The sequence below is a fragment of the Poecilia latipinna genome, unplaced genomic scaffold (genome assembly GCF_001443285.1).
Source record: "Poecilia latipinna isolate Pla-1442-1.1 unplaced genomic scaffold, P_latipinna-1.0 Scaffold3784, whole genome shotgun sequence".
Lineage (NCBI taxonomy): Eukaryota > Metazoa > Chordata > Actinopteri > Cyprinodontiformes > Poeciliidae > Poecilia > Poecilia latipinna.
In genome coordinates, this window is record NW_015116400.1 from 10017 (window position 1) to 22830 (window position 12814).

The 12814-nt window shown below is 38.8% G+C and overlaps 1 protein-coding gene across 1 annotated transcript in view; it reads left to right on the forward strand.

Moving 5' to 3' along the window:
* Positions 1–11302: 11302 nt before the first annotated feature.
* Positions 11303–12814, forward strand: part of dok6 (docking protein 6) — a gene marked incomplete at its 5' end in the record, with an annotated part of 20552 nt that continues 19040 nt past the window's right edge. Inside the window, one exon of the mRNA XM_015024709.1 lies at positions 11303–11440. Within this exon, the coding sequence (XP_014880195.1) occupies positions 11303–11440 (138 nt within the window). The remainder of the gene's footprint in view (positions 11441–12814) is intronic.

A 12814-nucleotide genomic window follows, 5' to 3' on the forward strand; every position in this document is an offset into this window, starting at 1 on the left:
ACTGTGCCTGCCAACCTGGATGTCAGCCGGATCAATAGTGGCTAAAATTTACAATACAATAACTACACCACAGCAAAGGAAGCAGTGTTATGAAGCTGTATTTGGAGATTATGGGATTATGATTACAGTATAATCCTTTGTCCTCTCTCTTCCTGTAAAATGAGTGTTTACCGTCCTTGTCTAGACGTCCAGCATCCCAGAGCAAAAGCTGATTGAGCTTAAGCCAACGCAAGCAAATGTATCACTTGTTTATAGAATAACAGGAAAAAAAAAAATCCCCCCCGCCCCCTTCCTATCCCCAACTCCACTTTACCGCCTCATACCTGAGAAAAACTTCAGTTCTGACCCACATCTCCCTCAGAATAATTTGGCTGCTATTTTTGTTCAGTGCTTTAAAAAAAAAAACAACTGCTTTGCCACATGCATGATGGCTGGATACACACACAGCATGTGACATTGGAAAAAAAAAAAAAAAAAAAAACTGTTTTCCTACTCAAGGCTGCACAGCCCCGGCTTATGTCAAAAAAGCTCCCTTGTCTCCCCTCAGAAAAGGGAAGCAGTTGATGCAGTTTCCTGGATCTTAACGTTGTTCCTTTAAAGGATTTTCCCTAAAAAGATACTTTGAAAACTAGTGATCTGCACTTTTACATTGTTATGCTGGAAATGTGACTCCTTTGAACTCTACAGCTTTAAGGTTGTCATTAGTCATTGCAGGATTTAGACCTGAATCAAAACATAAACCTCGCTGCCTCTAATGGTTTTCCTGTAAAGGAGTTCCCGATGCCGAACCGGGGCTGGTGGTTCTAGAGGCGGTTCTAGGCTGGTTCTGCAAAAGAAAGTGAGAATCAGTTTGTTTTCCACTTTAGAGGCGTATCTTTATGCCACACTGAGCTCCGATTCTAGTAAACTGTGATCCCCACTTCCTCCAAATCTCAGAATCCCAGCACAGGGAGATCGTTTTCTTCTCAAATCAGTTTTCACAGCGCCCGGCCAGCGTCTATACCGCTTGACCTTTTACACAATTTTCAAGTTGCAAACACAAACTTTGAATGCGTTCTACCAGGACTTGTTGTGACAGACCTACACGGGGAAATGCATAATTGTGAAGCAGAAAGAAAACGATGCATCACATCTAAAGACTGGATTCCCTCCCTGTGCCCTCCTATTGTTCATAAAATGGCTCAAGCTCAGTCAGAAAAGTTGGTGAATATATATGAACAGCAGCTTTCAAGTGTTGCCATATGTAGTTTTGTAAATGGATTAAGTCTGGACTCTTCTTAGACCATTCTAGAATAGAAAAAGGTTTTGATCTAAGCTATTCTATTCTTCTTCTGGCTGTATGTTTAGGGTTTTTATCCTTCTGGGAGGAGGACTTTCTCTTCAGTCGACCAGGATCAACTTATATTTAGCTTCGTTCATTTAATTGCCAACACACCACACGTTCTAGATTTTTGAGGTTGTAAATACTTTTTTCAAAATGAGATATAATTTGATGATATAATTTGTATTGGTTGGTTACATAAAAAATATATATATATTGTAGTTGTAATGTGACAAAAGGACAACTTTTGCAACACACCGTGTCTCAGCATCACTTCAAGCTGCAGCAATCTGTCTTTTGAACATGTTTCACGTTATTGGACAGCTGAGCAATTTGCACACACCTTTTTGAAGTTTTTTATTTTTTTTATTTTGGCATTAGCGGCCTTTTGTTGTACATTTATCTGACAAAATAAAGAGTTGAGAGACAAGATCCTGCAGGCCCAAGACCAGGAATTGAACCAAAGACAATTGTGCTGAGGTCTAAAATCTCTATATATGGTGAAGTTCTAAGCAGAATTTTTTTTTTTTTTACCAATTGATAAAAATACTGCATTTATAAATTGAACTTGAAAAGTCTAAAACTGAAAATTAAGCAAAAAAAAACAACAAAAAAAACAAAAAAAACCCTGCTATTTGTAAAGCTTGTAATTGATCTACGATGGAACATGCAATGTTAAAGCAAACTACACAAATATTTGTTTCCTGGCCAATGAATGCACCAAACTAAGCTTTACAACACGGGTCTGTAACTCCAGTCCTCCAGTGCCACTTACCTGCATCTTTTGGATGCACTCCTGCTCCAACACACACCTGAATCAAAAGGCTGACTTACCTCCTTGGCATGGCAGGAACAAAGGCCTGCTCGTCAATTATTTATTCGATTTTGGTGTTTTGGAGCAGAAACGCAGCCAGTAGTTGCTAGACGGAAACACTGGAGGATTGGAGTTGCAGGCCATTGCTCCTGCAAGTTCGTCTCGACAACACTGCTCAGTAGTGAATCCTGTTACCGAGTCATGAAAGCTCAAATTAGTCACGTGCATTCTTCATGCTTTTCACGTGTTGCAGGTGTTTATCTTTCAGTGTACGAAACTGAAATTTACATAAATATATGATTTTTCTAAATCGTGTAACAATTATCTTGCAGTCTTTTATCTATGTCATTTCATTTTAGCCTAAAGGGAAGGGCAAAAGACAAATCAGAAGTGGACAGAAAGTGAGAATGGGGTTGTTGCATGCGCCTGTCTACAGGGGTGTGATTACTTGCCGCCGAGGTAGCACTGCGTTACAGATGAGGATTTGAAATGGCCCAGATAAAGTAATCTATGATTAACTGGGGCGAAGCTGGCGTGCAACCCTGCCAACAGCTGTAGTCAGGGGGGGGGATTTCAAAATTATGGGATGTCCAAACATTTTAGATGTGGCAGGAAATGTATTTTGGTATAGCAGGTGGGAGGCAGTTTGTCGGATGAGAGTCATGCATGAAGTCAAAGGTGACAGCCGGCGACGGAGGAAACAGCGGCGCAATTAGGAGAAACCTGCTCTGATTCGGTTTGCTGCATTTGCCTGAGAATTGTCGGAATGGCGAAGCAGCCATGAGCGGATTTGCAGTGGGGGGTGGAGGAGCTGTAAGCTTGAGGGGGGTCACGGCTTGAGGAGCGATCGCCACAATGATTGCTGTAACAACTGTCCGACGGGATAACAAATCAAATTATAAAGATGGACACCCCAGCGCAGACCCCGTCGCTGTCTGAAATTGATTGCTAGCACCAGGAGCTGATATTGCGGGGTCTGGTCTGTCATAGTCCATCAGACGTCATTATCACCAGGGGAACCCTAAACCGTATGCAGACCTGAATGAGGACGGAGCCTTCGCTCTCCCGCTTGGAAATTGCCAGAAGACAAGGCCACAGACAGAACCATGCTTTATAGTGATTCGTATCGCCTCAAGGTCAAGTTATTCTCTCTGAATACTATTAAAAATCAAGATATTAACCAGCCGTGGCGCTTTCCAAGTCCAGCCTGCTACCATTGTGCAGCAGTGAATAGGGGCTACCTTGATTGAAGTGTTCTCATGTTTTGTATTACATTTAAGTGCAGCAGCAATCATCTTTAAACCGTCATTTGCTGGACACAAATCTGCAAGAGGGTACTAACCCTCAAACCTCTCCATTTTTTTTTTAAAGGAATCACAAATGTATTTGCACCTCTTAAGTGTTATGATTTGTGTTTCATTATTCACTGGTTCTCCCATTCTAGCAGACAGCTATTTTTATTCCGCTGCGTGATTAGTCATTAAGCTGAGGCGAGCTGTCAATGGAAATCATTTTCATGTCTTTAGACAGTTCCTCAGTTCATCCAAATGATGAGCGATTTTTTTGCCTGTAGGGGGAATGGGACCCATATTTTATTGAGAGGCAAGACAGTTCTTCAATAATGCCAGAAGTTTTATAATGTTCCCTGGTGTGAGTGGACTTAGTGTTTTAGGGCCATTTGCAGAAAATGACAATGACTCTAAAGATGGCTCATTATTTTGTCCCACGAGGTGTGTGCATTTCTAAATTTTGCAGCAGTCCTTTCAGGCATCTTGTCACATTGAGTGGTCTTAGATTTCTTTATAGACAGGTGTTTCCTCGAGGGCTCTCTAGTTTAAAAGGGACCTCAGACTTTCTGTTAAGGACACTCAGTGGCAGCCACATTTATTGCCAACCTTGGCAAATGTGGAAAAAATCCTTCAAACTCCTTTACTGCTGTGGCATAATTTCATGCAGAAAATCTTAAAAATACCCAACATTAAATTTGAGAAAATGCCTTTTGCATGAAAAAAAAATTATAAGAAAAGAAAAATTGCTCTCAGTAAAGACTAATTTTTTGTACTATAATTAAAGCACTTTTTTAACTTTGCTTATGTTCCTAAGCTGTTATATTTGTTGCAAGATTCTTTAAACCAGTTTAACATCATAATGAATTTGCATATAAATAATGATTTATTACCAAATTTCCCCCCCCAGATAAGCTGCAGGTGTGTGGAACAATAATTACTTTTAAGGGAATAAGTAATTAAAGTAATTTCTGTTGATGCCCTCGTATCCAAAAACACAACACAAGTAAAACAGAAGTGGAGAAATTAAGTTGAGTTTCTGCCCACGTCTGTTAAAATCAGCTCCAAATAAAGTCCATCCAAGACATTAATTTGTCTTCAGATTCCATTTTAGAATATCGAATTGACTTTCTTATAATATCTAATTGAAGCACCGTGGTTGCTTTTAGCTGTTAGTGATCTAATCGTTCTTCTTGCTTCTCTTATGTCAACGGTCTGCATTTAGTCTCCAGGTTCGAGCCGAAATGTTTTGTTGCCACATAAGGGAAAAAAAAAAGAATGTTAAAATGCTTGTTTTCTTGCTTTTGCTCCCATCTGTTTTTCGTTTTGCCTGTGTGACAATTCGCTCAATGATTTTAGTAGAATTTTATTTTTGTAATTGTGAATTATTTCTAATTTATAGCGTATCATCAAATACAACATGACTGCTTATTCATGTTTGGCTATCATTTCACATTTTCAGGTAAAAATGGTATAGTATGAATGTGAGAATGCAAATGTGTCCATTTTAAGCACAGATGAGGAGTAAGAACTTTACTTTTATTTTCAGCTAATTCCTTCAGGTAAATTACAAAAATGTACACATACTTAGCTCTGATTATTTTCTATAATAAGTTAAGAATGACGATTTCTCACTGCTAATACTGGCAATGTAATAACATTCTTAAGTGAATTAAAGTTGATTAGAAAAAAAAAATACTTCAATTAATTTGAAGCACCTTAAACTTTGATCCAAAGCTTAGATAATAAAAAAAAAAAAGATAAATTTAAGAAAACAGTATGTAAACTTAGATCAATAGCTTTTGTTTAACTGTCCTATAGGAGAACATCAGATAAAGAAACAGCTTGGCTTAGCTGCTGGTTTTCAGTGCGAGTTAAACTAAACACCTTCTCCTCCTCCTATCTAAGTGTGTGCTACTGTGTTGAGTCACTTGCCAGGTCAAGTCAGCAAGCTTCCCTGTACTGACTTCTCATTACTCAGCAGGTCCAGTCAGACAAACTGTTTTTCTCCAACTGGTTGTCTTGCAAAGATAGATGTCCTATCTATTGAAATGTTTGGTCTATACTTTAACAAAAATGGTACTCATAGTTGTGGACAAAAAGTAAAGCATTCCTGCCTTCTAAAAGTGGCTTAGGAGTGGCAGAGTAGTGGGGTCCTGTATCACAAGATCATACAAAATAACAAGTTATAAAACTTCTACAATTGACGTTTCTTTCAAATTGCTATTCAGGGATGCGACTCCATCCTTGAAAGTGCAGGCAAGCCGTTCTTTGTCTCTTCATTGGGCTGCAAATTTCAAGCTAAAGACCTTCTTTAAGATGGCTACACAGAGGCACATACCATTTTCTTCATGTGTTACAGGCTCTCTCAAATTTTCACTCCACACTGATTTTTTTTTTTTTTTACCGTTGTTTGTTCCTCTGCTTCACATGCATTAATGATTTCGTGGCTACCTCATGCAGAGTTCTATTTTTTCCAGTTTTAGCTTGTGTTGTTTCCTTGCTCTCCTATGACCTCTGCAATGTAACCTCATGAACGCAGCAACTTGTTCTTGTTTTGATTGGGTATTAAATTTCAGACTGCGTGCACCTGTGAATCAGACTCGCTGAAGTCACTCTCCTAAATACTATAGAGCAAATGATACCAAAAGAAATGGTGCGAGACAAAAGTTGAGAGGAAATTCGGTTTCAAGACACAAGAAAGAACAAATGTAATGACTGATGAAGAATATAGCTGTGCTTAATGACCATAAGAGAAATACTATTCCATTTTTAATAGCCTCTATATACCTTCATATTCTTACCCATGTTTTCTTGACATTAAATAGGGTTGGTGGCATTATCAGAGTTGTCGAAATGACTTGAATTTGCTCAATTCAAATTGAGCAAATTCAAAGGGCCGCTCTTCTTTTAATTGATGCATCTTCTCTGACACCGTCGCGGAAGTAACATACACTGTGTGTGCTTATTCGCTGGTATGGGCCAGGTCATAGAGGCGGATATGCAATTGAAGAAAAACTCGAGGATGAGTTTAATCTTGGGGGCTTATTTTCTCTGTCCCTTTCTTCATCATCCCATTGTTTCTCTCTTGTACTAGTAAATTGACTTGCATAGCCAAACAGTATGGTTTTCACCCTCGTGGCATCATGAGTCACACCAACCCAATAAAGAGACTGCTTTTCCCCGTGTGTAATTACAATCGGTGTAGAAGTGTCACTGAATAGGACCCAACCAGCAGCTGGAGAATAGGGCTGCATTGACAAAGCACTTGCAACTGTGGAACAAGTAAAATTAAGTCCTTTCTATTCATTCTCCCTTGTTCTTATTATGCAGAAGCTATCTCAGCTTTTGTGCCGCTGTATTGTTGCTTAATCCAAACACTATTTAGCTGAATTACTTTGTAGGCATCGAGCGTTGGTTTGACTCGAGCCCCCTCCACACCCCCCCAAAAGGGAATTGTGGCTACTTTTTAATTTGGTTGTTTTAAAGTTTCGACTGTAGTTTTGTCCATTAGAGAGTCACATATGTGTGCTTTTATTAAGTAAGCGGTTTTGGCGTATGTTTATAGAAACTAGACCAAAGATAAATGGAGGTCACCCCAACTTGTTTCTTTAATTCCTCAGGGCGTTATAATTATGGAGAGAAGAATTATTGGCAGCACATTACAACAAAGTAGACGGTATACTACAAGGGATTTCTATTATGTGCTGCTTATTATGGGCCTGTGCAACACCTAACTAGAACTGAGACCCATTAAGGCAGACCGATAAGAACCTAGGGATCCACTTTAGTCATTTACTGCAAAGTGCCAAGTTCAACTCAGTGGGCCTTTTATAGAGTACACCAGCTGGGTAAACAAATTAATCGTCCAGCCATGGTTTCCCAGCACAACCATGCAGCCCAGGGCAATCATACATCAGACGGAGTGATAGAGACTGTCTCCACCTGGAAATAGAAAGCTTCTACTATTAAAGACAGACAACCGCAGAGGACCCGCTGGTTTGCGCCATTCATACTTATTCTGCCTCTCAACCGTACTTGTTCTGCTTCAGGTAGCTGTGAGAACAATAAAGTAGCTTAACGCGTGACCGTCTGAAGAGTTCTGCACGTTGATCGAAGCCAATATCAAAATGATAGGTTTGGACAGTCATGTTTTTGTAGGCATGGGACGATATAAGACAGATTTTGGTAACCTTAGTTATGCATACAGGAAGTAGGTGCTTGCTTAAAAAGACAGAAATGCAGCTAACATTACTGCTATTGCGTCTATGTAAAGGTAAATTCAGAGCCTCAAGTTCACGTATTTACCTTTGTTCTCTGCTTAGGTGCCTACCCTTCAGTAGGTAGGTGAGTCTACTAATAGAAATTTTAAGAAGTAAATGAGTAAATATACATTTATTTCAATAGTCAAACAAAATAAGTAGCTTTTTCTTGAAATATGCAAAATATAGAGGCTTAAGCAGTAGACAGAAAAGAAAGAAACTTGTGATACACAACAATACTGGTCAAAGTTGAAGACTTGTGACAAGTAACTAATAATTCATAGCGCTCACGTCTTTTTCTTTGGGTTGTTGGCAAACATTGATCCCAGACAGAAAGTAGAATATTCATGATATTCAAAATTTCAATCTGTCTGCTGTTTTGGCATTTGCAACATGAATGTAAGTTGTTAATGACTTCACGGCTTTACACCAAATTGCATGCTTCATTAAACAACCAGCTGTGTCACCAAATATGTGACACCCATACAGTCTGAATGCATGACAATGATAATGATTTTGTTAAGTTATAGTAAGACGAGGCGTTTCTTTGCGACATGCATTGTGTACAGTGATATTGCTGTAAATACCACAAACCAGTGATATTTTGTGCAGCCTTGTTCCTGAGGTGAAATACTCTATTTAGTTTGAAACTTTATGAAGATGTGTCACCATGCATCCAAACCAGAAGTTTAAACTCCTTCTTTATTGAACGTGGAGCCAGTGCAGCGTGATCAATACAGGCGTCACATGGGAGTGCTTTTAGAATCTTGCCAGAAGCATTGCAGCTGCATTTTGATTAGCTGTTGGCAATTCACATACGTCTTACTGAGGAAAAGTACAAATAGAATTACTGTAATATTCTCCTGTGTTTTCTAATATTTTATTGTCTGAAGTAACCGTAAATAATGCACAATGTCTAAGGTCAGTAAGACAGCGGATTCTTCTGTATCCTTATACAACATGACTTGTTACCGACTGTTTTTTTTTTTTTTTGTTTTTTTTCCGTTACCTTAAAACAAGCATTATTGAAATTGTCCCAACAGGATAACTTGTAAAATAGCTTTTCTTTTTAATAACTGAAAAAAAAAAATGTGAAGGAGATTTCCTCTCCTTTGGTCATACACCGTTGACTGACGGCTTGCAGCAGCTAGTGTGGTGGAGGAAGCTTTACTTTCCTCTAACATCGCTGTCTGCAGCATCTCATTGAAAATACGGAACACTCTCAGAATTGCATGATGCAAAAACGTTGCCCTTTTGAAACTGCGACTGGCTAAAGCTGCGGTGTTCCTAGAAATCTGAGGCCGACCCATTTCCAGTGTCGAGTGTCCTATTTATGGTTTGATCTTGAAGCAGGTACTCCAAGTTGCACCGGTGTCAGCCACAGTGAGAATATGGGCCAGACCGGTCTAGTAATTACTAAAGTACAGTAATCTTCAGGGTCAAAAAGGGCAAATGTGTGACTGGCTGTTGATGTGTGCGCATGTGCGTGTGTGTGTGTGTGTGTTTCTGTGCATAACTGCACATTACATCATAACAGGCAGGAACAGCGTGTGCAGCTGAGCACCTAAAAATGGAAACCCATTTCCGAAGGTTCAAACTAAGTTATAAAGTTGTTACGCTTGTGCAAAAGTGTATTTTCTACAAAGCTTTCAGGTTTAAATTGCCTATTTGGAAGCACTTTGAACACTTAAACACAGATTTTTGCCTTTAAAAGTATTTGTTTTTCCTCTTCAGTGAAGAAAGCAGACTTTTTTGAGTTTTAAAGACATATTTCCCTGATTTTCAGTGTACTGAAAAAAGGTAAATACAGATCTGAGTAAAGATTAAGTATAGCATATTAATTCACGGCAATCTAAATATTTAAATGTAAGTTTTCATTCCCGGATGACGGAGAAAAAACATTGTTCCCTTTTTTTTTTTTTTTTTTTTTTTTTTTTTTTTTTATTCAAAGGGATTTTTGACAATTCACTTCCAGTCCACAACTGGTGTCAGAATTTGCCTCTGTGTAGCAGCGAAAGCCCCAGAGCGGCACAGAAAAGGCTCGAAAACACCTTTTCTGAATCACCTTCTCTGTGTGTCAGGTTAGAGCTGTTTTAGTTATTTCATCCTTGTTTTGAAGAGGTGGGTGCTCCGCAGGGAAAAGGTTATGTCATGTCTGTGCACCAGTCAGGCTCGAGCAACATGTTAGTCCTGAGTCTTGTGACAGCTGGGGGTTTGTTGTCTTTCGTTTCCAGTCAGCTTCAATTAAATTTGATCAGGACCGCTCCTCTGAAGCAGGGCTAGAGAATTTAAAATAAGATTTAGTTGTACTTCTGTTCAGTCTAATTATATCATTTATCACTGCCCCACAAATGCCAACCCTTAAACACGAGTTGCATAATAAAGGGGTGTTCGGCAGTGGATGGAATTATGCATGGCTCTTTTATTTAAGCTTCTTCTAAATTCATGTTCATAGTGAAAAAAAAACAAACAAACACAAACATTAAATTGTTAAACCCACTCCCGTGGGGACATTTTGGATCATGTTTGTGTGTTCACACACACACACACACACACACAAAAAAACTTAAATAAGTAAGCAATGCTTAGCCTGGTGGGGGCACAAGTAAAGCCTAGTGGCCCGCCAGGCTTATAATACACTGGTGAAGAATTGGCCAATGGGAGATGACCACTAGTATTATATCCCATCATCAAAATGTAGACTTTAAATATTTAGTTAATATGCTAAGTTGTTAACACCAGTTATTGTATTTTTAGTCAAAAACATTTAAACCCCTGAATATCAGGAGAGAATACGGCATATCAAAGGCAAAATGGTGCCAAAAATGATTCCCCTAAGGTGGTGTGTCTTTTTGTGGGGTGCTGCTAGCTTGAGCATGTTACAGAGAGAGCGCTCCGTTTGCTGCAAAAATCAGGAAACTATCAGTTCCAGATAATTGATGAAATTGTGCCTTTTTGGGGGGCACAACAACATTTTTTAATGACATCTATAAACAGTTTAAGGATCAAAGTTGTACAAACATGAGTATGAACGGTTATATCTGAGCTTAATTATTTAATAACTGTATGATTGAGTCATTTGGTCAATGAATAACTTTTTGTTCATAAAAGTATTTTTTTTTAAAAATGCCTCAATTCATAGATAAATTCAGCATAAAACCTTTTTTTTTCTCATGTTTGATGTTACAGCCTGGCTCAGGGGCTTCAAGAGACTCGGAGAGAGAACACAGGGTGGTGGTATTTAAAAAAATAATAATTTGTTAAACTAAAAACCCAAGACGTAACTTGTTTGAGCCGTTGTCAGTGATATGATATCTGAATGCCTGGTGTGGAAATTTATATGAAGCAAAACTCAAATCAGAAACTAAACCTCAGTGGTGGACAGTGTGAACCCTCCACTGAGCAGAGGGGCCACCGATGAAGAGCAGGCAGGAACAGCTTTTACAGGGCAGCGGCCCCAGGTGCATCTCTTACCTCTGATGGCAGGGCCAACCCGACAAACAAACAGGAGGAGACTCCCTGGTGGTTGGGTCGTCGCAGTCAACCTCTGTGGACGTTTTTTCCTCCAGTGTTTTATTGTTGCTGTTTTTCCAGTAATCATTGTGCACTGCTTGTGTAACTGTGCCTGTGTTATTCTTTGTTGTGGCAGATCTTCAGGAGGTGTTGGCTGGTGTTTAAAAAGGCTTCTAGTAAAGGACCCAGGAGGCTAGAAAAGTATCCCGACGAAAAGGCAGCCTACTTTAGAAGTTTCCACAAGGTAAGATCCTCATTAAAGTCTTGAACGTTTTATTTGTTTAATTCATTCTTGGTAGCCCCAATTTTTGTCTTATTGTTTTTCTAATGTCCCTATCACACCACTGTATTATCCATCTTTGTATCTCATTGGGAGCATGAAGCTGTGCAGCTGCAATAAAATAACTACCTAGCATAACCATTTTTGCCAAATTATGGGTTAAACGTCTCACAGTCCACATCATTAGCCTCTCCTAAACTCTTAAATGGGCATCGCTTCATTTATTTTATTTTTTTTTAAAGTTTTTGTTATCCCTGTTGCCTGTGGATCTCTGTTAAACCACACTTTTCCCTTCCACTTAACTGCCAATCATATGCTTGAAAAGCAGCTTCTTTAGCAAAGATCTTCCTGTGATTTTATATGCCACAGCGTAGCATCCCTGTATTACTGCAGACTGTAATTTTAAGTTGGTCTTATGCAATATGCAACCTTCCTAAGGAGCAAAAGTTTGAGATTTTATTAGTTTTACGTTGATAATCAAATGAACAGAAATGAATTCATGAAAAATGTCACCTTACATTGACGAATACGTTTCACATGTAATGCACCTATACTGACGTTGGACAATACCAAGTAACTGAAATAAGACTTTTTTACTCACAAAACATGGGTTTAGTTTACGTGAGGACATGAAAGTGGCATTTTTATGATTTTCTTATTTCATATGAGTAATGGACCAAACATGCCAAACAAATATTTGGTCCAAAAGAAAGAAAACAGATCAAAGAGAAAAAGAGACCAAAAATATAGCATGGTTAAAGTAAATCATTGTTTACATCAACACTTCAATATAAGCAACTATACTATAAAAAAGTACACCTTAAATAGTGATTCCTAAGAAAATAAAAACAAAGTAAAGCATGCTGTCTAGATTATATGTTTCTTCATTGATAGTTTTTGAATGTGCAAACCTCAGACAGTCAAATCTACAGTTTTGTTTGGAGTGGTGTCGTCTATTATGCTGATGATACTGATCCATTCAATATTCGGGAAGCTGCATCATGTAGCAATTACACAGCCATGAAATTAAGTATTGATATTCTACAAAGTATGATCTGTATTGATTCCGAAATGCTTTGACCTTTTCGTCCGTTGCCATCATTAGATAACCGTCTCTATTTGAGTCTTTGTTAATGTTAGCAGCGTCTGCTGCTTCCCTGCAGCACGCTGTGGGTACAGGTGGTGCTAATAGGACGTCGGATGCGAATGCCTGTCTGTCCGACGCCGTCTTCTCAAGTACATAAAGCTCCTCAGGCAGCTGCCTCTGGCAAAAAAAAAAAAAAAAAAAAAGTTAAAATTTCTTTGAAACAAAAACGCAAAGCAAAATTACCAGGCAAA